This window comes from Sarcophilus harrisii, chromosome 2 (assembly GCF_902635505.1).
Source record: "Sarcophilus harrisii chromosome 2, mSarHar1.11, whole genome shotgun sequence".
Lineage (NCBI taxonomy): Eukaryota > Metazoa > Chordata > Mammalia > Dasyuromorphia > Dasyuridae > Sarcophilus > Sarcophilus harrisii.
In genome coordinates, this window is record NC_045427.1 from 339,939,390 (window position 1) to 339,963,786 (window position 24,397).

Sequence of the window (24,397 nt, forward strand, 5' to 3'; positions counted from 1 at the left end):
TCAAAGTAATAATCACTTCAAATGCAGCCAGGAGTTAAAATCTAGTCCTTTATTGTGTCCTTTAAAGTCTTGAGCTTCAGCCCCTAGCTCTCTCCAAATGTCTCCAGGCAGCACAAAGCTGGAATATGGAATGAATCTGTCTCTCTGCCTCCGAGATTGGGCTTCTGTCCCTGGCCCTGAGAGCTTCTTGCTTATATGCTGTATACTGAATACACACCAATCATTATATAACTAGGAAACCATTATTTGTTATAGGATTAAATCAATTCTAAACCAGATTTAAACATTGTCTCCTCAATTCCACTTAGCACCTTGTTTCAAGTTCTGGCCCATAACATCTCCTCATAGGATCAGATTAATCATACTGAACCATGCTAAATTAGATAATTTTTGTCTCTATCAATTCTAATGACTTAACACTTTGTAAGGATTCCAACAAGTCACAAAGAGTTGGACATGATTGAAATAACTGAACATACCAATCCCAGTTATAAATCATCTTAGACATGTTTTGCCTTTATAAACAAAAAGCATTTTATAGCAAAATATTTGTCCCTTCCCAAAGTAATCTTAGTTAAATTTAAAATTTCTTACCATTCTCTCTTAACTGAATACCTCACACACAAAAAGGAATTTTTTTTAAGAGAGATTAAGTGACTTGACCAGGGTCATAAAGGTATTATGTCATTATTATCATAAAGCATTAGGTATCAGAGGCCGAATTTGAACTCAGGTCCTCCTCGTTCCAGGGCCAGTGCTCTATCTACTGTGCCATCTAGCTGCCCCCAAAAGGAGTTTTTAAAGACATTGAGACCGGACAGGTTTTTCCCCTTAAACTCATTTTTTTCCCTCTGAAATATTTTGATATTTTAATTCTATTTTAATTAACTAAATTAACTAATTAATCCAGATGAAATTATTCCTCTGAGATAGATGCCTTAGAATCAAAAATTAACTAAAATTAACTAAATTAACTGAAATCTGATTTTCCTGGTTCCACCTCCAGCAATGTATCTACTATGTCACCTAACTGTCTTATCAATTTAAGGTAAAGATCCACAACCCTATCACCTCATTTTACAGATGAGGAAACTGAAGCCAAGAGAGGTTAAATAATTCAACCAATGAAAAAAAATTGGAACACACAAGGTTTTGCAAGGGTGAATGTTGAAAATTATCTATGCACATATTTTGAAAATATATGAAAAAAAGCTTTAAAAATAAAGGAAAAAAAATTCAGCCAAGGTCATATTTGGAATAAGTAACAGAGCTGAACTATAAACTCAGGTCCTCCAAACACTAAACCCAGTGATCGTTCTGCTATATTGGTTTAGCTCCCTGAGTGATCTAGCAAAGAGAAAACTAACACAATTTGAGACTATGAGAAGTCAGAGATTCCTGTGATTTTTTATAAGTGAGGAATAGGCTCTTAGGCTAATGAAGCGATAGTGAAACAATAAACTCTATTTGGCATTAAAACATTTCATGCCTAGTCCTTCTTATATCTTTTTCTCCATCATGTATCCTTCAGATACTGGCCTCCTGGCTGCTCCATAAACAATTTGACACTCATCTTTCAGCTCCAAGCATTTACTCTGGTTATTTATTCCCCACACCTAGAACATTCTCCCTCCTCTGCCCGAACTTCTAACCTCTTTGACTTCCTTTAAGTCTCATCAAAAATCCCAACTTTTATAGGAAGTCTTCACAATCCTCCTTAATTCCAGTTCCTTCTCTCTGTTAATTGCTTCCTATTTATCCTGTACATATTTGTTTGCATGTTGGGTCCCTCATTAAACTATAAACTCCTTGAGGGCAGTGTTGTATCCTCAACACTTAACACAGTGCCTGACACATAGTAAGCCTAAAACATGTTTACTAATTGATTGATACTGAACAGATTACATCTGGAATACTATGTTTTCTGGGTGCCATAGTCAGCAATGACACTGATAAGTGGGAGAGCATTAATAGATGTGTGACTAAGAAGACAAATGGTCTCAAGTTGTAACATATGGAGATCACAGGATCTCTCCTGTGGAAGAAGAGACTTAAAGGGTGAAAATTGCATAGAGACAAATTTAGGTTGAATGTAAGAAAAAAAACTTCTTAATTTGTTATTATTCACTCATTTTTCAGTTGTGTCTGATTTTTCCTGATTTCATTTGGAGTTTTCTTGGCAAAAGAAAATTAGTTTCCTTCCCCAGATCATTTTATGGATGAGGAAACTGAGGCAAAGAGAATAAAGTGACTTGCTCAGCACCACAGAATTAGTATCTAAGGGCTAATTTGAACTCAGGAAATGAGTCTTTCTGACTCATCCACTATACCACTTAATTTCCCTATGATGATTAGAAATTACCAAAAATAGAATAAGCTTTCCTGAGGAGCAGTAGGTTCAAGTAAAAGTTGGACAATGCCTTGTCAAGTATGCTAGAGAGATAATTCTTTATGTCCACTGAAGTTCCTTTCAACTTTGAAATTCTGTGAAGTATTTGAAAAGCTATCATATGAAAAACAAATTAGATTTCTTCACTGTCCTGGAATACAGAATTGGGAGCAATGAATAAAAGCTATAAAGAGGCAGATTTAGATTTTTATAAAGAAAATTTTCCTAACTAGTGCTGTCTCAAAATGGAATATTTGTTCCAGAGTATGGAACCAGAAGCTATAGATAGAAACTGCAAAGAGGCAAATTTAGACTCAATATCAAGAAAAATATCCTAATAACTAGAGCTGTTCAAGAGTGGAATAGGTAGCTTCTCTGTTCTCTCCATTCACATGGAGGTTTTCAGAGACTGGGTGACCACTTATCATACATTAAATATTCCCTTTGTATATTAGTTGGATTAAATGTCTGCTGAAAGCTATGATTTTTCCAGGCAGTAAAAAATAGGCAGTAAAAGTTGGATTATAATTAAAATTGATCAGAATTGACATTTTCAAATTGTGATGCTAAAGAAAACTTTTTAGAGTACCTTGAACAGCAAGGAAGTCAAATCAGTCAATACTTAAAGAAATTAATTCAGGTTATCCACTGGGAGATCAAATAATGAAGCTGAGATTGACCAGGAAGCCAGGATATTAAGTGATCAGCAGAAATATTAAATTTGACCAAGATGGTAGTAAGATGTTCAAGAAGAGAGGAAGACTGTAAATTTTAAGGGAAGGCCATGTTTCAAGATAATGATCACTAAAGTCCCTTTTAACTGTAACATTTTATAAATCAATATAAATGGGGCCAGGAACCAGAAGGAAGGTATTTTAATTAATGAGCATAATGCTTCATAGATATTCATATGTACATTTAAATAATGGGTAAGCAAAAAGTGCCATTGTCTTTCAAAACAGGTCTTATTAAAGACTAGAATGTAGGAAAGATAAATATCAAATATTGAATTGGAAATGGTGAGCCTGGAGGAGTCTATCAGAGATGAAATAGCAATGCTTTGTGGAGGTCTTCTGTTTTTGATGAATAGAGATTCATCAAGTGGAAGTGAGAGAAAAATCTGGACTTTTTTGCTCAAATACTCAGTTCCTTTTTTTTTTTTTTCTTCTTTTTATTTAAAACACCTGTGATTTCCCTCATTTGTGAGAGAAAAATCTGGGCTTTTCTGGACAAATACTCAGTTTATTTTTGTTTTTTCTTTTTATTTAATCCAGACATATGATTTCCCTCATTTGTGAGAAAAAAAAAAATCTGGGCTTTTTTTCTTTTTTTTTTTTTTCTTTCTTTTTATTTAATCCAGACCTGTGATTTCCCTCATTTGTGGATCCCTTGGTATGAAAGTTTCCTTCACTGATGAAGATCAGCAACTAGTCTAAAACAATTGAGGTAATGTGAGTTTAAATGAACTAATCACCATCACACAGATAGTAATATATGAGAACAGAACTTGAACCCAAATCTTCCTAAGTGGCCTGCAAGGCTTTTTATCTACTATACATGTTGTCTTACCTTTAGCATCCAAGACTGATTGGTGAGTGAGTGCAAACTTGCCATTATATCTAGCTGGTTTCTGACTATCTACCCTGGACATCTTGATATCTCTTCTTGTGACATACAACCCCATCTACCATCATCACCACTACTACTTCTTGCCACCTTTTTACTCCAGTTAGAGTTATCAATAGCTTTTAGAAAAGCTATGACAACTGACTACAGCTCCACTTGGCATTTCTGTGACTTCCCAGATCAAAACTTTCTCTCCTGGTCAGTATTTACACACACACACACACATACATACATGCACATAAAAATATGTACACGTATATAATTTCACCTTAATAAAATATAAGCTTCTAGAATACATGGACTATCTCACTTTTGCATATTGATTCCCAGCACCTAGCACAGACATTTAATAAATGCTTTTCAACTCATTAATTTATTCCATCTACTCAAACTTAACCCTTCTTTTAATATAATTATGTAAGTTAGAGTAGGACAGGAAAGAAAGAATGGGTGGAATTTGGAGTCAGAGATAGTTGCTATTTTTAAAGTTTTGGTATTAAGATTACTATACATTTCCCCACCCTGTGAATCTTCAGTATTTTATTCAGGGAATAAATTACAAATTACTCATATTAAAAGAAATACACATAAATTGTACTGAATGAAAGAATTTATTATATCTTGTGATGCTATGACAAAGAAATTAAGGGTACCTTTAAGATTTCACCCACAATGATTATAAGTGAATGGATTATGAGTATCTTTTAAGATTTCACCCATAATGAGTAGGAAGCATTTAAGTATGTGTTTTACAGGAAAATTCCCTTAAAAACGCTTCTGCTCCTTTAAATTTATATCATAGTATGTGAGGTACTAGTAAGGTTGATATCACCAGAAATACCCAGCTTGGTGATCTCATTGAAGTTTTTCATTCGATGATTGTACTGCAACAAGTGGGCATCATTGACAGCAACCTTGAAATGATCAGTCTCAACAAGAACCTGAATCTGAAATGATATGTAAACAAACTTAATTATATACTTCCCATCTATTTCCGCACCCAATTAACCTAAATTCAATGAACCAGATCAATAACAGAATTAATGAACATCCTCATGCTGACCATTTTGGTTCAAGGTCTCAGATCAACTATATCATTAAAATGTTCTCTATCTTTCTATTTTATGGAGCCTACTGATAGAGCTTCAAAGGCAGAGTTGAAAATTAGAAACTGAAATGCTTCCTTTTTCCTATGAAAAGAGTTTCACCAAAATGGTCCAGGTATGTGATTAGCTATGTTTCACTTTATTTCTAAAAAGATTTATTTTAATCTAATAGATCAATTCCATTTTATATCCCAAAAACATGATTTGCCATATGCAATGCTTTCTTTTGTTTTGCACCATTGGCCTGTATCACTCTTTCCTTAAAGGAAACCAGAGAACATGGTACAGGCACTGCTGTTGTTTCTAGGCAAGGATTCATAATTTGCTCCAAGTTAAGGAAAGGATCAGAGTGTGTGATTGAGCAAGGCACAGGCATAAGAAGGGATAATTAAATGTAGACTTATGATAAGAGTCCCCAACTTTTTTTGAAAGGAATCACTTCTAATTTCTCTCCAGTCTTATAATCAACATAGTGGGGAAAGAAAGAGCTGATTAGAAAGGGAAGCACTTTTTAACGTTGCCCATACATTCCTCCTCTTTGAGAATTTCAGCAAAGAGAAAACTCACCAAAGAGAGAAGGTAGCATGGCAATAGGCCTGGAGATCTAGGAGTACATACAAACATACTGTTGGGAGACTCTCGAGGTAAGAACTTGATAACAAACTGATGGCAACCATCCTTTCTGTAACATTCAAGTTTAAGGTACTTTGCATTTCATATAGACTTTTCATGTTGACTTACTTTGAAAGGTTTACCAGCTTCAAAGGGGAACTCAGCATGCCTTTCTTCCTTTCCCCAGTTATTGTCAAATTTTGAATTACAAACAATTACTCGTCTGTTGTCCTCATTAAAACGAGGATTGAAGTGGAAGGCCACATCATTCCCTTTCTTGAAATCTAAAGCAATTCTATTAAGGAGAAAAAAAGTGACTTAGTTATAAGATCATACTTTTTGAACAGCCCCAAATAGATGCCTTGTAAATATTTCATACACGGTGTCCAAAACAAAACTTGTCTTTCCTTTCAAGTTCTCTCTTCTCCTTAACTTTCTTATTTCTTTTGAAGTATCTTTGTAGTAACCCAACATCAGAATCTGTTATCCCTGTCTCTTCCCATACCTTTACCCCTCACACTCAACCAGTTGCTAAGTCTTGCTGATTTTACCTACACAATTTTCCTCGTAACCATTTTGTTCTCTCCACTCACACGGATACCATTTTTGCTCAAGTCTTTCTAATTTCTCAAATGGACTAGTGCAATAGCATCCTAATTTGTTTCCTTGCCTAAGTCAGTCTTCTCTCCTAACCATCCTCCATATAGTTGCCAAATTGACAGACCTAAAGCATAGGTCTGACCATGTCACTCATCAGCTCCAGAAGTTCCCTGGGTTCCCTGTTGTTTTTTAGGATAGAAGGCTAATTATTCTGTTTAGCTTTTAAATGCCTTCTAATCGGGTTCAGCCTGCTTTCCTAAACTTATTTTTAAATCATTCTCATTTATACACTCTACCTATGTCTCAACAATACTAGCCTATTTGCTATTCCTTAAATATGAAATTCCTTCTCCCATTTCCAAGCCATCATCTTCCCACACTTAGAATATTCTCCCTCTGCAGAATCCTGGCTTTCTTCAAAACTGAGTTTAAGTACTTTGTTTAGCAAAGTCTACTCTGATTTTCCTTACTTCCTATTTCTTCAGGTGTTAATATCCTCTCTCTCTTTAGAAAAATTACTTAGAGGGCAGCTGGGTGTCACAGTAGAGCACTGGCCCTGGAGTCAGGAGGACCCTAATTCAAATCCAGCCTCAGACAATTAACACTTAATAACTGTGTGGCCTTAGGCAATTCATTTAACTCAGATAGTCTCTTCCCCTGCCAAAGTTTCCTATGTATATACATTAATTTCCCCCCCTTCCCTCCCCAATAGAATACAAGTTCTAAACTAGGTGAAAAGGAGGAAGAATCAGATAAGAATGGAGTTAAGTACAATTCTGAGTGTGATACTTCACAGCAGGAGAAATTAGATCATTCCACATCTCATGACCCTCCCCCCTCAATTAACCCTTCATGGGTGGAGGAAGAAGGAGGAGGGAGAGAGACAAAAACACAATCAGCTTCTCCTGTGAAGCAGGATATGACAAGATTAGAAAAGGCATTAATTAAGGCAAAAAATGAAGAAGATATATCTGATTTTATAAATGCATATCCTGTGATTGAAAAGCTTGACTCTTCAAGTCAAAAAGAGAGAAAATACACTTCTTTTAATTTGGAAAAAATTAAAGATTTGAAAAAGGGTTGCACTTTTTATGGGGCTACATCCTCTTATGTTAAGCTGTTACTAGATAATTTGTCTTATGAAATCTTAACCCCAAATGATTGGAAATCCATAGCAAAGACATGTTTAGAACCGGGACAAAAATTTATTGTGGCTTTCGGAGTATCATGAATTATGGAGGATTCAAGCCCAATGCAATGGGCAAACAGGAGCTATTGGAAAAATCACTTTTGACCAATTAGCTGGTGAAGGTCAGTATGGAGAGGATTCAGAAAAGATTTATTGTCCTACAATAGTGTATGAGCAAATTTCTAAGGCTGCAATAAAAGTTTGGTGTTCTCTCCCTGGACAGAAAGATGGAAGTAAAGTTTTCATAAAAATAGAGCAAGGTCCCAATGAACCTTTTGCTGATTTTAAGGGACATTTGCAAACAGCTGTAATAAGAACCACTGGAGATAATGCTGCCACAGAAATAATGATCAGACATCTGGCTAAGGAAAATACCAATGAGGTTTGCAAAAGAATTATATGGGAACTAGACAAAGATGCTCTTTTAGAGGAGGAGTCCAGCTCCAAGGTATCAATCAAAAGACAGATGGAACATGATAGCAGCTGAGGTTACACCCAGAGAGTCTTTAGAAGGTCAGAACTCTGATGTGATCAATCAGCCTAAAAGTAATCACATAGCACAAAGAGATTACATGATCAACCAACAGAGAAGCAATGGGAGAATACAGGCCTTTTAACCCAACAGGGCAATGTCCAGTGCAAACAGCTCCAATGTAATTGTCAGATGATGAGGAGAAATCCCAAAAGTGGTAAACAGAAGGGAATTAGATAGGTTAACTGCTTGGGGAAGAGGGTTTGCTTGCATTTCTACAGATGGAGAAGGAATCAGATGGGTGCCAACGAGCCATATTCGCCTTGTCCATTAGAGAGAAACAGAAAAGTAGAAAAACTTCAAAACAAAGGAGAAGATTTAAGAAACATCTGACACTGAAAGAGCATGGCTGACAATGAGACTGTTAAAAGAACTTTTAAAATCTTCAGGAATCATTGGATTCCTGGCACATGAACTAATGGACAATGGCTTCCTTTTGGACTATTTCTAGAGTTATGGACATGTATAAATTCTCATGTTGATTCATGTTATTTGTTACATTACTACTAGCCTGTGTTATATTGCTATGTACTTATGTAATTATGTGTAATGCCTCCCATATTGATGGATTTATGTGTACCTCTTTCAAGTGAGCCCCTTCAGAAACCCGCTAATCTGATTTGACTTCCTATTTCCTTTGGTGTTTTCATCTCCCTTCCTGAGATGTCAGGGAGGGCGTGACCACCTTCTTTTTATGGTGTTTTCACTCCTTTTTTGAGCAGTCAGGTAAGGCGTGATCACCTTCTTTTTGGGGTTCTCACCTCCTTGAGAAGTCAGGGAGGTCATGACCACCTATGTTCTAAATCAAAAGAAAAGGGGAGATGTTGGAATCCTTACAAAATGTTAAGTCATTAGAGTTGATAGAGACAATAATTATCTAATTTAGCATGGTTCAGTATGATTGATCTGATTCTACAAGGAGATATTATGGGCCAGAACTTGAAACAAGCTACTAGGTAGAACTGATAGAAACAATGCTTGTGTTCACACCTTTAGAGAGCTCATATAAGCAAGAAGCTCTTAGGGCCAGAGAACACTCTGGGAGGAAACCCATAATCCCACTCTCGAATCCCACAATCCCACTCTCGGAAAAGGAGCATAAATAGAGCTTCAGTGAGCCAGTCAAGTCAGTTCAGCTGAAAAGATTGAGAGGGGAGCATCAGTTGAGTTCAGCAGAAGCCCTCTTTTGGAGGCAAGATTCATTCTATCTTCCACCTTTGTGCTGGCTGGAGGCTGAAGGGAGCAGAGGCAAAGGACTAGTGGCGAGAGCTCTTGGAACCAAGGAGAGAGAAGGCCTCCAGAAAACTAGCCGAGTCACAAGTGAAGGAGATTTTGGAAGAGACAATAAAAGACTGTACTTTAATCCCTGGCTGCATTTGTGGTGATTATTGATCTGAACTCATATTAGGGCTACCTCCCCAAAAAACCTGCTCCCAGAGAGAATCTTCATATTATAAAAAAGAAGAGAACACCACAGTTTGTGAGTACATTTATGTTAAATTCCTAACTAGCTCTCAAAGAAAAGGTGAGGTCTCTGAAGGCTGAAAACATTACCACAGAATATAGTGCTCAGGCCATTATAGAACTTCAGGCAACAAGCCTGAAGACAAGGCCAATAACCAGCCTCAGGAGAAGAAGCCCACAGAAGAACAGAAGATTGTGCTAACATTTTCAAATATTACTTCATATGATTCTCACAAAAGATCTGGGAAGTTGGCATCATTATTATCTTCAACTGAGACAAAACAGAGGTTAAGTGATTTGCCCAGAATCAAAAAGCTAGCAAATATCTAAGGTTAGTTTTGAATTCAGGTCTTCCTGCAGAGAATCAAGAAGTTTGAGGTTATTTGAATTTCTAAGGTTGCTTCCTGAGCCATTAGTTCCAAAGGTAGATTCAGAGAAATTTGATTTTGAGACTCTTTAATACCTAAGGAAGAACTGAATGAAGATTTGCTTCTATGCCTATGGAAACTCCAATTCCATGCAATGGAATTTATATTTGACTCTACTTTGACACTATACATGTATTTAAGTAGATTTTACTTCAAATAAAATTTTTCAAAAAATTTTCTCTTTAGGTGCCAATGTAGCTATAAGGATGGGGTCTTTGATTACTAAAGAAAGATTATGTTACATAATGGATACAGTCCTGGCCTTGGAAACAAGACACTCTGATTCTTTGTGACCCTGGGTCAGCCACTAACTTTTTAGAATTTCACTTTCCTCTTCTATAACAGAGTGATAGATAATAATATACTTTTCAAAGGGACTATGAGGATCAAATGAAATAACTCTGCAAAACTTAACTGATATATATATATATAACTTATAACTGATCTAGAATTATTAAAAAAGGATTGTCTAGCTTTTAAGTCTAAAACTTAACAATATTAAATTACACAACAGAGGGAACTCATTTTAGAAATACTCACAAATTAGAGAGTAGTTTTGCTATATATACACAAGGGCAGGGTCAACTGATAAATATGACTCACTACATAAATATTTCATTTCATCTACAGGAAATAAAATGGAAGGGATGGGGACATTTTTAGCTCTTTTGGCAATAAGAGGAGCCTTTAGCTTAACATTTAATACCTTTTACTCAAGTCTTCCAATAGTTGAACTTCCAGTAGAATTTAATAGAGACTAAACAATTGTCCCATCTCTTGTCTCTCCTCCATACTTAAGATTACTTTGGTTCTAGGATAAGCCTAGAAAAACAGATTAATATTGGGACAGGACCAAAAGATCTATCTATTACAGTTTAATTCAAATTAACTCAAAATCCCAGTGAGTGTTCTAGAACACCAGAAGGAAACTAAGATTGTTCTAGATAAAACTTGTAGGAAGATCAATCCAAACCCTTGAAATATTTTCCAGGACAGACTGAATTTCTTCTGTAGGTAGGAGCTGGAGGAGTGTTATCTAGGACAAGGGAAAAACTTAACCATGAAGAATAAGCATAAATGAATGATTTTTTTCTGGATTATTCCCATATCCATAAAACCAAACAAGTTGACTTGCCCTGGTAAAGCTTCATAAAATCCTTCCAAATGTCTTGGATTACAATATATACTGCCTACAAAATATGGGAAATCTGAAAAATGAGAGCATCTATTCTGCCTTAAAATCCCAGTGTAGTGACAAGAGCATTGACTTGACCTAGAGTTTATAAATCAATCTGTGGCATGATAACAATAACCAATCCTTTAAGAGAGGTTCTATTTCATTTTGCAAAGAGAGAAAAGGTCAAATGAATTGTCTATTATCATTTGGTTTTTGTTATTGTTGTTATTCAGTCATTCAGTCATGTCCAATTCTAAGTGACCTCATGGACTTTTGTCTTGGCAAAGATACTAGAGTCCTTTACCATTTCCTTCTCCAGTGTGTACCCACTTTACAGATGAAAACTAAGATAGGAGTTAAGAGACTTGCCCAGGGTCACATAGTTAGTAAACTTCAAAGGCAGAATTTGAACTCAGATCTTCTGGGCTATATATCTGATATTACATTCATTACACCATTTAGTTTCTTTAAAATATTAAAGAGATAAATTATGAGGCCTTTTTTAAAACTATGTTTTGCTCTCTTGAAAAATAACCCTTTTTGGGGTTAAGGATAAATAGAGAAGAAAAAATTGGGAGGTTAAAGGTAAAATTCCTATGATTAGCACAAGACCTTTAGTTAAAAAAAAATCCTATTGAAAATAAAAATTTGACATTTTCAATTTTTCCAGATGCTAACATAAAATCTTATTATAATTAATTATTATCTTACCTGTTTGCATTGTTTTTTGTTGAGCCAATAATGGTTATCAGCATGTGAGGTATAATTCCTCCTGGCAAGGGAAGCTCATAAGGCACTATCTATGGATGAAAAAGATATAGACATGTAAGAAAAGGAGCACATAGATTCTTAGTCTTAAAGATTCTGTTGATATTTCCTTGCAATGCACATGTGTGATGATCTCATGGAAAGAATTCTGATCAAATTTCTCAGACTTGAAATTCCTTTCTAATCCCTCTACCCTTTGGCACTGATAGATATACTTTATACCTGAGTTCAGGAATCTAAATAATTCTATATTAAATAGTTACCTTGGAAACTGAAAGAAATAATGGACATTTAAGATAAAAAAAGAAAGGAATATCTTCCTTGGTACCAAAGGTTAAAAACTGCCCCTTCTTTAGTTAAACTACAACCTCTACCCCAAGCTGATCTTTACTTCATACACTTTCTTCTCCCTTCCCAACACTCAGGTCTCTTGGAATTTTCCAATTCTTGAAAATAATCAAATAATACCATGATTACTCTAGCTATTCATCTGAAATAAACTACCTAAAGTCACAGAGAAGGGGACCATGTGTATGTTAAGGGCCATTATGTAGTCCCTAAGACTTTTTAAAAAGTTAATTATAAGATTTTGCAACAGAATTTAAAATATACACTTATGTTTAAAAGCTATCAAAATAATTCAGGTGAAAGGTGATGAGGACCTAAATTAAGCTAATGGCTCTATAAGTGGAGAAAAGGAGATAAATATGAGATTTTTGTGGTGATAGAAATGACAAGATATGACAACTGAGTAAAGATTAGAGCAGTTTTACAGGCCAAGATAATGATAATTCACATTTATATAGTTCTTGAAGGTTTACAAAGCACTTCTCTCACCACCAGCTGCCCATTACCTTACAAGGAAGGTCATATGTATAACCCCCTTTTCTAAATGAAGACAATATGCATCCTTTCCTTATAAAATTTGTAAGAAATCAACATTCTTTACTGTGGGATTGGTATGAACTATTATCACTCCTAGACAATTCAATTTGATAAATGCAGTTCTACATTATTATGCTTGTTTATGTTTATCAATTTCAGAGTACTGTGTACTGAAACAAAATTTAAATAAAACATAGTTTTAAATCTGTTAGGGAGAGGGAGTAATCTCTAACATACACACATAGATCACTATGATATAAAGTACTATTTAAGTCCATGAGAGTAATATGAATAAGTATTATGTGATATTTTGGGAGAAAAGACCTTATTGAATATAGTAAATATTGTTCATTAAGCCTACAATAGTCATCCTATTCTGGCCTTCCAAATATTCCAATGATGACTTTCACCACAGATTATTTGACTTGTAAAACCAAAGAAGGAAATAGAATATCATATTATAATTTGACTACAGAGTAAGTTAGATGTTAGTCTATGTACCTTTCTTGAAAGAGAATATAAACAAAAAGGCAGTGTGTTGTAGGGAATTTAGAGCTGACCTCAAAACCAAGATCTGGTTTTCGAGTCCTCCTTCTAACCACATCCTAGCTGTGTGACCCTGGTCAAGTCACTTTATTTCCTTGTGTTCTAAGTGACTCCTTAAGACTATTAAATTGCATAAAGGGTGCTGATTTGCATTGGTAAAGAGAGGTTTTTTATGGAGAAAATTCCTTGTATTAATCTAGTAGCTATTTCTAAAGACATGAGAAAAAAAATGCTAAAAGAAGCTGCTTAGTAATTTGGTGGCTTCCAGGCATGGTTAGACATTGAAGATTTTGGGAAGTTTTGTTCAGGATTTTTTTTTTCTTTTTGCTGAGGCAATTGGGGTTAAGTGACCTACCCAGGGTCACACAGCTAGGAAGTGTTAAGTGTCTGAGACCAAATTTGAACTCAAGTCCTCCTGACTCCAGGGCTGGAGTCACCTAGCTGCCCTCAGTATTTTTTATAATATAAATAAATTAGCCACTTTTTCTATATTTGCAAAACTGAAACAGAGCTGGTTTTCTACAAAAGCATCAGAAAATGATAGTTCTATTTATTCTAGACTACAATTTTGCCTTTTCATTGATTTTGTGAAATTAACAATAAGCAAGAGATGTAATTATTCAGTTTGAGCTTACCAGTGGGCTTCCAACTGGAGATGTTGGTCCACTGGGGGTACTCATAGGCCCCGAAGGTGGATAAGCTCCATGGGCACTAGGCTGTCCTGGAGCTGGATAGGCCCCGGATGCCATTGGTCCAGGATAGGCCCCAGGCACTGCTGGTCCAATATAGGCCCCAGGCGCCCCTGCACCGGGGTAGGCCCCAGGCGCCCCTGCACCGGGGTAGGCCCCAGGCGCCCCTGCACCGGGGTAGGCCCCAGGCGCCCCTGCACCGGGGTAGGCCCCAGGATATCCTGGGTATGCCCCTGTACCAGGGGATTGATTTCCCCAAGGGCCTTGTGGCCAACCTTGTGGATTTTGGTTTCCAGATCCAGATAAGGCATCATTAAGCTAAAAGAGAGAAGAAAACAATCATAAGAATGAAAACAATTCTCATACATTTTTAAAATAAAATTAAAGGAAGCAAAAAAATGGAAACAACAATTTCTGATCTAAAAAAATAGAACAAGCAATGATGAAAAATAAAATGAATGCCTATGAACTTTATTGCTTACTGTTTTAACTGTTCTAACATTTTAGCTGCTCTTTGCTCAGAAGGTTTAAATTATTTGCTTCCTGGCTTGTGTCTTTTATCATACATATTATTATTTCCCATTGCTGCAAACAATTCAGAATTACTTTTAATTGTGAGCTTAAAACTTTAAAAAGTCATTGTCAGAAAACATCAAAAGTTTGTATTGCTAAGCTTCAATTCAATTCCATACTGGCCAGAATATTGCTCCATTTCAGCCAAGGAGTTAGGGTTAGTATTAATGACATGTGGATCTCCTTACCTAATTTGTGTTCCCTGACTCAGTGGCTAAAAAAACAAAACAAAACATCAATTGGATCTAACCAGATCTTCTTAACAGAGGGTCCCCAAAATCATTGGGAAGGTAATTAAAAGGGTAGATAGTTATAAAAATGCCTCACGGTTAGTAGTACATATTATAGGAATAAAAATATAGGAATGAAAGACTTACAGAAAATCCGTCAGCCATTTTCCTAAAAAATGAAAACAGAAAAATCCATCATTGTCTATTCTTAAAATCCCATTTACAAAAAGAGGAATCTTATATTTATGAAATTTTGGTTTTAGACCACTTGCCATTTAGGATAGTTTGTCCTAATCGATGCGCTAACTTAAGCACAGTAGATAGAACATTAGACTAGAGTCAGGAACATTCATCATCCTGAATTCAAATCTGGCCTCGGACACTTACTAGCTGTGTTTTCTTAAATAAGTCACTTAACCCTGTTTACCTCAATTTACTCATTTTAAAAGGAGCTGGAGAAGAAAAATGGTGAAATCCCAAATGAGATCACAAAGAATTGGCCCTGACTGAAATGCCTGACTAATAAGCTTAAACTTATGAATATCTTGAAACATACAGAATTCTTGTTTTTTCCTTTATTTTTCATTCAACTAACATTACTCTTCTAATTTTTTATAACTACTTGTTCCTACTAGGAGAAAAAGTCTGAAGTCAGCCTTTGACATGGTTAATAACCCTCTCTCTTTCTTTTTGATACTTAATTCTCTCCAGTTTTTCAGGACACCACTGTTTCTTGGTTTTCCTTCTCAATCTGATCCTTCTCAGTGTCCTTTGCTAGATCTTCATCTAGACCATGCCCTTTAACTAAAGATATCCCTCAGGGTTTTGTCCTGGGTCCTCATCTTTTCTCTCTATATATTACTTCTACTAATGATCTAATCAAGTCCTGGTCAATTTAATTACCTTTTCAATAAAAACTATTCTCAAATCTACTTATAATATTCTAAACTCTCTGCTGACCTCCAATTTTGTATCTACCACTGCCTTTCAGACACTTCAAACTGGATATCAAGGAAACCAAACAGTATTTTCTCCTCTAAACTCTTCACCTCTTACCTGCCCAGTTACTGTAGAGGGCAATATCATCCTCCATCCCTCAGATTTTCAATCTACCTGTCATCCTTTATTCCTCATTATGTCTCACCCTTCACATACAAGCTATTACCAAGACCCACCAATTTCACATTTGTAACATCTCTTGAATATCCCCTCTTCTCTCCTGTGACACCACCAGCACTCTGGTATAGGCGTTCCTTACCTCATGCCTGGACTATTGTAATAGCCTGCTATTAAGTCAGCCTACTTCAAGATTTTCCCTACTCCTTTCCATATTTTATTTAGCCACTAAAATGATATTTCTAAAGCATAAGTCCAATCATGTCACCTCCTTAATTCAGTAAACTCCAGGAACAAACTCGAGTGATACTGGCCTTGAAGAGGATTTTTTGACTTTTTTTTTCCCTTGGTATGCCCAGTGCCTAGCACATAGTTAACATGTTAGCTTTTTATTATTATTATAGTCTTTGACTTAGCTATTATCACTACTATGATTGCACACCCAAAGAGGGAAACAAAAATAAGGGTTCATTTGTATAAAAAATATTTATATTATCATTTTTGTTGTTTTTGTTGTAGCAGAGAATTGGAAACAAAGTAGATGCCCATCATTTGGGGAACAGCTAGAGAATACAAATATAATGAAAATAAAAAATGATAAAGGGGAAAGATGTGGAAACTTGGGAAAACTATGTTTGAACTGATGGAGGATTAAGTTACTAGAAGAATAATTTATGCATTAACTATAATAATGTAAGGGATTCAAGAGATTTAAGAACTCTGATCGATGCAATGATCATTCATTAGAATCACTAGATCACTAGAAGATTCATGATGAAGTATGTTTCACATCTCTTGGAAGGGAGGTGAACTAGACATATTTTCAGATATGGGAAATATATTAATTTGTTTAATTGTCTGTATTTATTACAAGAGAGGATTTTGACTTTATAGAAGTAGATGAGTAGTGCTAATCATATAAAACAACAAAAAAAGACCTTGTCATCATATAGGCCCTTCTAGCAGACTAATTACATTTCCTTTTCTAGATTGCTCTGGCATCTTCTGTTTGTATTTCAAAGTTCCTAATCCAGCTCTAGTCATTCATCAGAAATGCTTGAGGATCCTCTAATCCATTAAAGATGTCTCTGAAGAATATATCTCTACTCCCTAATTAGTGTTTTCTCCTGGTCACATAACTTCTTTTCATAGCCACATGATTAATCTTTAGAGAGGAGGGAGAAATGCCTTCTCCCACTCCGGGAGTCTTCTCCATAGACCAAGCTCCTGGTCTGTATTCTCTTGAATTGCCAAAATCAGTCCAGCCTTAACCTCTTTAAAGCCCAATCAGGCCAGTCTGTTTCCAATTTTTTCAGCTTTTGCTCATCCCAATAAGCTCAAAAATGTTTAAAATTCAATAAAGTTGTTACCAATTGTTAATATATTAATACTCATTGCCCTATTTTCTGTTCATTGCTTTCTATGACTTTTATCAAACTTGGTGAGGGAGGAACCAACACTCCTATCCTTTATAGAAGGAAATGCTGGAAAGGAGAAGAAAAAAGAAAACCTTTAGATCCTGACTTATTTGAATAACAAATCTCAAATAAATGGTGAGATGTATTTAAGGTCACACTAATTTAAAGTTATAATTATGTTGTGGTTGTTAGTCATTTCTGATTCTTTGTGACTCCATTTGGGGTTTTCTTGGAGAGATACTGGAATGGTTTTCCATTTTCTTCTCCAACTCATCTTATAAATGAGGAAACTGAGGCAAAGAGGGTGACACAGACAGTAAGTGTCCGAGACCAAATCTAAACACAGGTCTTCCTGACTTTTACACCTTTGGCACTTTAACTGTCCTAGCTGCATCTACTCTATTTTCCTCCAAAATATAACCTACCCCCTCCAAACAGCACAGACACCAGAGCTAAGTGTTCCATGACTAAATGAATTTGGCAATCATTGCCCACAGCCATATTTTAGAGTTGTTAATTTGGGTATTGACCATTCTGGGTATGTGAATAAAATAAAAAATATCTTCAAGGTCACTTTTGGGAGTTAGGAAAGCTTATACTGTTAATAATAAAATTATCTCATTAGTTGAATTCTTATGTATATAAGTCAAACGATAATAATAAAGTTAGGTACCATTATGATTAGAATTTTAATAACAAAAATATGTCTAAATTTAGTACTTGTTCTCTTTATATCATCCATACTCAGCATAATCACAACTTGATCAAATGAAATAAAGAAAATAAAAATTGATGAACATATGTTTCCTCTATCCTTTTGCTAAAGGGCTGAGGGTTTTCTTTAATGATATATGATACAGGACTATTAAAAGAGTAACTACACTTTGATCTTGTCTCAAAGTATCATACTATATCAGGTATGAATTTTAAATTCATTTACATATTTCTGGAGATTATTTTTCTGTACTTAGGCTTAAAGCTTTAGAACTGGAGAATCATTAGTTAGTTCAATCTCCTCATTTTACAGTAGAAGAAACTGAGGCACAGGGAAATTAAGTGACTCTGTCCAAGGATACATAAGTAGAAATGAATTGTCAGATCTTAGCAACTACAAATGTTTTAAAAAGTAAACAAACCGAAGATAAAATGTTAATATTCATGTCTCTTGGTAAAATAGATGACTCAGATATTGACTCAGAAAATGTCATTTTGCATAGTCATTATGCAAATTAAAGCCCATTTTAACCAAGGGAACTTAAATTATGTTGTTTTGTTGACCTCTGAATTTCATATTTCTTTTAGGATAAAGTTTCTAAGCTTATTTTAGATTCAAATCATGGTGGAAAACTTGAGAATTTTTCTAGAAATCTTTACACTAAGTTAAAGCAGATATATTTCCACTTTCCTACCATATTTCTACATGTATCTTTTTCAGATGAGTGCTTTATGCCTAAAGAGCTAATCAAAACAAAATGCTACAAGTTCCTCATTCCACAGACATTATGAAATAAAGGGGAAAGATAACCTTCATCTGAAGTAAGAACACTTGAGTTTCAACTTTAGCTATTTGTTTAAAGACTAACAAATTTGTTTGAAGTCAAACAAATAACTTTTGGGGTTTTATTTTCCTTGTAAAATTAGAAGGTTGGATGGAATCCAAAGGTACCTTCCACTTTAAGATCTTATGATCCTAGACATTATCCATGTAAGAATTTTTTTTTTTTTTTAAGGTCTGGAACCTAGCAATGAAACCATAAAGTCAGCAAAGTAATATTTGCTCATAGAGAAAATACCCAGGTTAAGAACATTAAGAAATCACATGATAAATCTGTGATTTTCAGATAAAGAAAAGCAAACATGAGTCAGACTCAGAAATCTTTCATTTTAATAAACTCAACTGTCAGGTTTATTCCTTTAATAATAAACACCTCTCTATAGTACAGTGCAAGCCTTTGCCTGCCCAGCAATTAATATTATATCCCACTCTTCGTTTCTCATCCAATTATTTGCGTTCCCAAGAATATTTTTGCAACTTCAATCCTTAAAGAAGCCTCCCTATTTTTTATAAAATGTTGTCAGAATATAAAAATATTCCCTTAAATGTATTTTCCCAGAAACCCCAGGGCCTTACTCTACTACTACTCTTACCAAATAGCTTTGAAATTCTGGGTCACAATAGAGATGTTTCTATTTCATTGCACTTGATGAAACAAAGTTCCTCAAAGAAAGTACAAAGTAAGAAATTGGGAAAAAATTTAGATGAAGTAATTTTAACTCCCTTTGACTCTATATAAACAATTTACAATCTAATAGGGAACTTGTGGTGCATACACAACTATGGTACCTAATATGAACAAAAGATGTTACAGAATACAGAAAGAAATGTTAAAACTTTTTAAATATAAAAAAAATTAAAAGTAATTAATAGTAAACCAGTTTATCTTCTTTTTCTCACAAATGTCATTCTAAGGGCTTTTGGGACTTCCTCTAGTAAGTGTAAGTATGTTATTGAGTGAAATGAAAGGAGGATTTGTTTTCTGTGTAGCTCAAAATTGCATTAGAATCATGTAACAATTCTGCCTTTGGAAACTACTTAAAAGCCCAGGCACAAGGGACTACACTAACAGATAATTTCCAACAGCAAAGAAGATAATTTTAACACTACAAAAAATATGCCAAAAGAAAGCTGAAAAAAATTTTGTACACTTTGATAGCCTTCAATATCATATTTAGTAAATATGATTTTTAATCCTTTAAAAATTTTTTTATGAAGTAGTCTTTTTTAAAATATGAAACAAAGGCTGCTGTTTTCAAGATTTTAATTTCCCTAAGACTAAGGTTGTGGTTCTTCATTAACTTCCTTCTGAATTTAATTTAAAATGCTGCTTTTTATAAAAAGCTTGCTTCTATCATTGCTTTCAAATTACTGCAGCAATCTGTACTTTTTTTTCTATGCTACTAACAGGTAATAGCTGGATGATCTTGAGGAAATCACTTACCATTATTTACCTCAATTCCTCATCTGGAAAATGAGCTGGAAAAGGAAATAAATAGGACAACTACTCTGATATCTTTGCCAAGAAAACCCCAAATGAAGTCACGAAGAATCAAACATGAGTGATATGATTGAACAGCAAAAGAAAGTATGTAAATCAATTCATTTGTTTCTTAATGTGTGTATTCTACATGTGTAAATATAACTAAAACAAAAAAAGAACAAAATTTCAAAAATAGAATGGAGTGGTACTAAAGTAAGGCAACTGGGATAATACTTTAATGAAATTTTTTCTTTACAGTAGGATCACAGGCTTTAAAGGGAAAGCAACACAGCAAGTCACAGAAGCCAGTTCCTTCATTTTATAGGAGAGAAAACAGACCTAGGTTCAATTGTACACAGAATAGCAACAACAGATGTGTGATGATCAACTATAACAGACTTAGTTATTTTCAGCAATGCAGTAATCCAAGACAATTCCAATATACTTGAGATGGAAAATGCCATTCTCAACCAAAGACAAAACTATGAGGCCTGAAAACAGATTAAAGCATACTATTTTTACTTTTTTTGTTTTTTCTTTCTTGTGATTTTCCCTTTTATTCTGATTGTTCTTGCACAACATGACAATGGAAATATGTTTAGGACTGTACGTGTTTAATCTATATCAATAAATCTATATTTGCTGTCTTGGGAAGGGAATGATAGGGGAAGGAGGAAGAAAAAAAATTGGAACTCAAAACCTAACAAAAATGAATGTTGAAAACTATCTTTACATGTAATTGGAAAAAATAAAATACTGTTAAGTGAAAAAAAAAAAAAAAAAAAAAAAAAAAAGACAGACAGACGTCAGACTTAGGTTTAAATCTGCTTCAAACACTAGCCAAGCAACCCTGGGCAAATCTCTTAACCTTTCACTCAGCCTCAGTTTCATCATCTGCATCATGGAGATAATAATGGCACCTAAGTCACAGGGTTGTTGGGAGGATCAAATAAAGAGAATACATGTAAAGCATTCTATAAATGCTAGCTATGATTATTATTATTATTAGCTTTTAAAACCTCCCTTCACATCAGAAAAAGTTTTACACATCTTCATGTCAGAAGGGCACAAAGGATGAATCCTTAATTTCATTAAAATATATGTCTTAAATTTTATTTCTAAGACCTAGGCATATGTCAAGCATTTTTGGAAAAGATCTGTGAAAGTATCCCTCACACAAATACTCTTAAGGTGACTTCTCATTTCCACAGCTACTTTTCCTACAGCAGACTCTTCTTACTAGAACTTAAAAACTCTGGTCATGGTGCTGCTGTCATTTAATACATTCAAAAATATGAAATATCTGTGAAGTTGGTCAAAGAACTTTTTGGCACAGCAACCAACTGACACTTTTAAATCTTTAGTCAGTTTCTGAAACTAAGATCATTCTTCACAATATAGGAAAAGTTAAGAATTCCATGGAAAGATAAACTTGTATCTTAAAAACTCTACAATTTGAGAAGGAAAGCAAATAAATTGATTCCTATTATGAAAAGGTTTATTCGAAATTTCCAGAGAACTAGTCAGAATTTCAAAAAACAATCCTCCATCAGCCTTCTCTCTGCTTCCCTATTTTTGAATCACTAGAAGCTGTATTACTGAAAAAAAAAAGTTCTAATTTCCTTAAAACTTAAAAATGGGAAGTCATTTTATAGTTATTCCACAATATCTTGAATAGGAAACTGAATGTTTTGAACATCTGTTCAAATGGATTGCTTTTTGGTGTGTGTGTATGGGGGAGGGGTGATATTGAAAGGAAAAGGGAGAATGAAAAGGAATACACTTAGGTATAAAAATATTGTGAAGCAATACCTTAAGGTCCCATACTTAGTTATCTGGCTGGGGTACTGGTATTTAGGAGCCACTAGCAGGTTTAAAGTTAGAATTTAAATAAATGTTAAGAGTCTTCACCTCAATCTATTTTACAGAAGAAGAAACTGAAGGCAATAAAGCTTAAATGTATCACTCAAGATCTCATAAGTATAGTTGATACAGCTGATATTTAAACCAGGATCTCCGACTCATCATCCACAATCCTCTCCTCTTTCTCTTCTGCTAATTATTGTGCTCTCCTCATTCTCAGCATTTAACCCTTATTTCCCAATTTGGGAACATTTTTGAATTCTATCATTTAAGAAGCAACAATGTCTAGTGGAAAGAATACTAAGCTTGGAAGGAAAGATCTGGGAACAAATCCTACCTCTGACATTACTTGCTAGACATTAGGCATTACATAAAACATCAGACAACTTTTCTATTGACATAGCTTGCTGAAAAAAAAAACCCCACAGATCCTTTACAAATTCATTTTAGAAACTGATGACCGAATAAAATCCTTGTGCCTCCTTTAAAAGCATCAAACTTAGCTTTCTGACTCCTTCTAGTCAAAGTTAGGCACCAACTCCATACTCCTTTCACAGGGTAATCCTAAACTTATTTATTATTCTTTTTTTTTTTTTTTTTTTTTTTTTTTTGCTTTCTTGTTAAGAATTGATGATGGGTCTAGTATACATAAATTCTGAGAACTGTAGATTTAGAAATGGCAAGGGTTCAGTGAGTCTAATATCCCCCTAGCTGTGTGACCCTGTCTGCCTCAGTTTCTTCAACTATAAAATGGGGATCACATCAGAACCTATGTTTAAGGGTTGTAGTGAGGATCAAATAAGATATTTCTAAAACACTTTTGCATAGTGCCTAGCACATAGGCACATAGTAGAATGCTTAATAAATGCTTGTTCCCTTCTCCCCTCCCCTCTTTTTTCTTATGAGAAAGCTGAGACCCAGAAAGCTAAGTGACTTGCCCAAGTCTACACAAGCAGTAATTAGAAGAGACAGAATTTGAACCTACATCCTGCAACTTCAAGTTTAGAGATCTTTCTACTATGTCACTTCTGCTTCTCAAGTTAGACAGCCGAATCTTCTGATAAGCTAATTCTGATAAAACTCAACAATAAAAATCATATGAATCCTTTCCCCCACCGCCAAGTATGAAAAGCAGTTTCACAGTTGAGATTTTACTGTATGTTACTAGACAGGTATGATCCGGGACTCTTTTTTAAGCATTATATTTAAGTATTTAAGCATTATTACCCTAACTGAACTTTTCTGTCCTTCCGTAGAGGGGAGAGAGGGGAGAGAAAGCGGAATCCTGCAATCTCCTTCAGGCTACAATTGGATGATTCTTACTTTTGAAGTGTTGGAGGAGTAGCAAAGCTAGATTACACATGGGCACTTTCGATAACAAGAGGGGTAGGGTGCAAGGGACTGTTTCACTCAGGTGAAGTGTAGCGGGACTCCACAAAGGCTCTGCCCTAAGGCGTGTCCCGGTCTCGGGCGCGTCCTACTCTCCAGCGCCCATGAAGACCTCCACCCTCCACCTCTGGAATTTTAACTGCAACGGAATTCTCTCAGCAGTCTCCTGACAAGTAAGTGAGTCCTTGAGGCGGTCACCTTAAAGAACATCCCTCACTAGAGACAGTGAAAACTTTTCTCTACATTAGCCTCACCACTTCGTACTAGCAAGGTGCTCCCGGTCCCTGTCGCCTGTCTCTCTCCTCTAACTCAGTCTCTGCCTAAACGACTCCCCACCGAGCCCCCCTCCCAGAGACTACGGGGAAGGGGAAAAGTTGCAACTTAGCCAACTCCTCGAAAATCTGCGTTCTATGAGCTTTCTGAGGTGTCCGGCTCCCGTTCCAACCTACACCCTCTGTGCTCCCCTACTCACCTGATGTGGTGACTTTGGTCCTTGTCCTGGACAGCTGGAGAGCTGGAGCGGTCACTTCCGAGGACTAGACCAGTTTCAGCTACGCAGTTCAAATAGAATCCACCTCACCATCTAAACACCGCCCTGCCAGCCTCAGAAGCGGGAGTGGGCAGGGGCGGTCCTGGGTGTGGACCGGGCCTCTGGGCACAAAGGATTTGATAGTTCAGTAAAGTACAAATCCAGAGGAACCTCCCTCCCCCTCGCAATTTCACTTCTACACTAATGTGATTCTCTGGGGAGGGAACATA

General features: G+C 35.5%; 1 protein-coding gene across 1 annotated transcript; it reads right to left on the reverse strand.

Annotated features, from left to right (window-relative positions):
- Positions 1-4,607: 4,607 nt before the first annotated feature.
- Positions 4,608-24,397, reverse strand: LGALS3 (galectin 3). The gene is made up of 6 exons (XM_003758806.4): positions 24,111-24,397; positions 14,962-14,983; positions 13,958-14,329; positions 11,835-11,923; positions 5,863-6,028; positions 4,608-4,962 (listed from the first exon to the last, which is right to left on the reverse strand). Exons 2-6 carry the CDS (start codon positions 14,977-14,979, stop codon positions 4,807-4,809), a joined length of 801 nt encoding a protein of 266 aa, XP_003758854.1. The 5' UTR covers positions 14,980-14,983; positions 24,111-24,397; the 3' UTR covers positions 4,608-4,806.

Coding starts and splice junctions, on each gene's coding strand:
- LGALS3 (XM_003758806.4), bottom strand. Junction 11,924..13,957: donor CTCCAGTTGGAAGCCCACTG/GTAAGCTCAAAC, acceptor TTTCATCCATAG/ATAGTGCCTTATGAGCTTCC. Junction 4,963..5,862: donor AAGCTGGTAAACCTTTCAAA/GTAAGTCAACAT, acceptor ATATCATTTCAG/ATTCAGGTTCTTGTTGAGAC.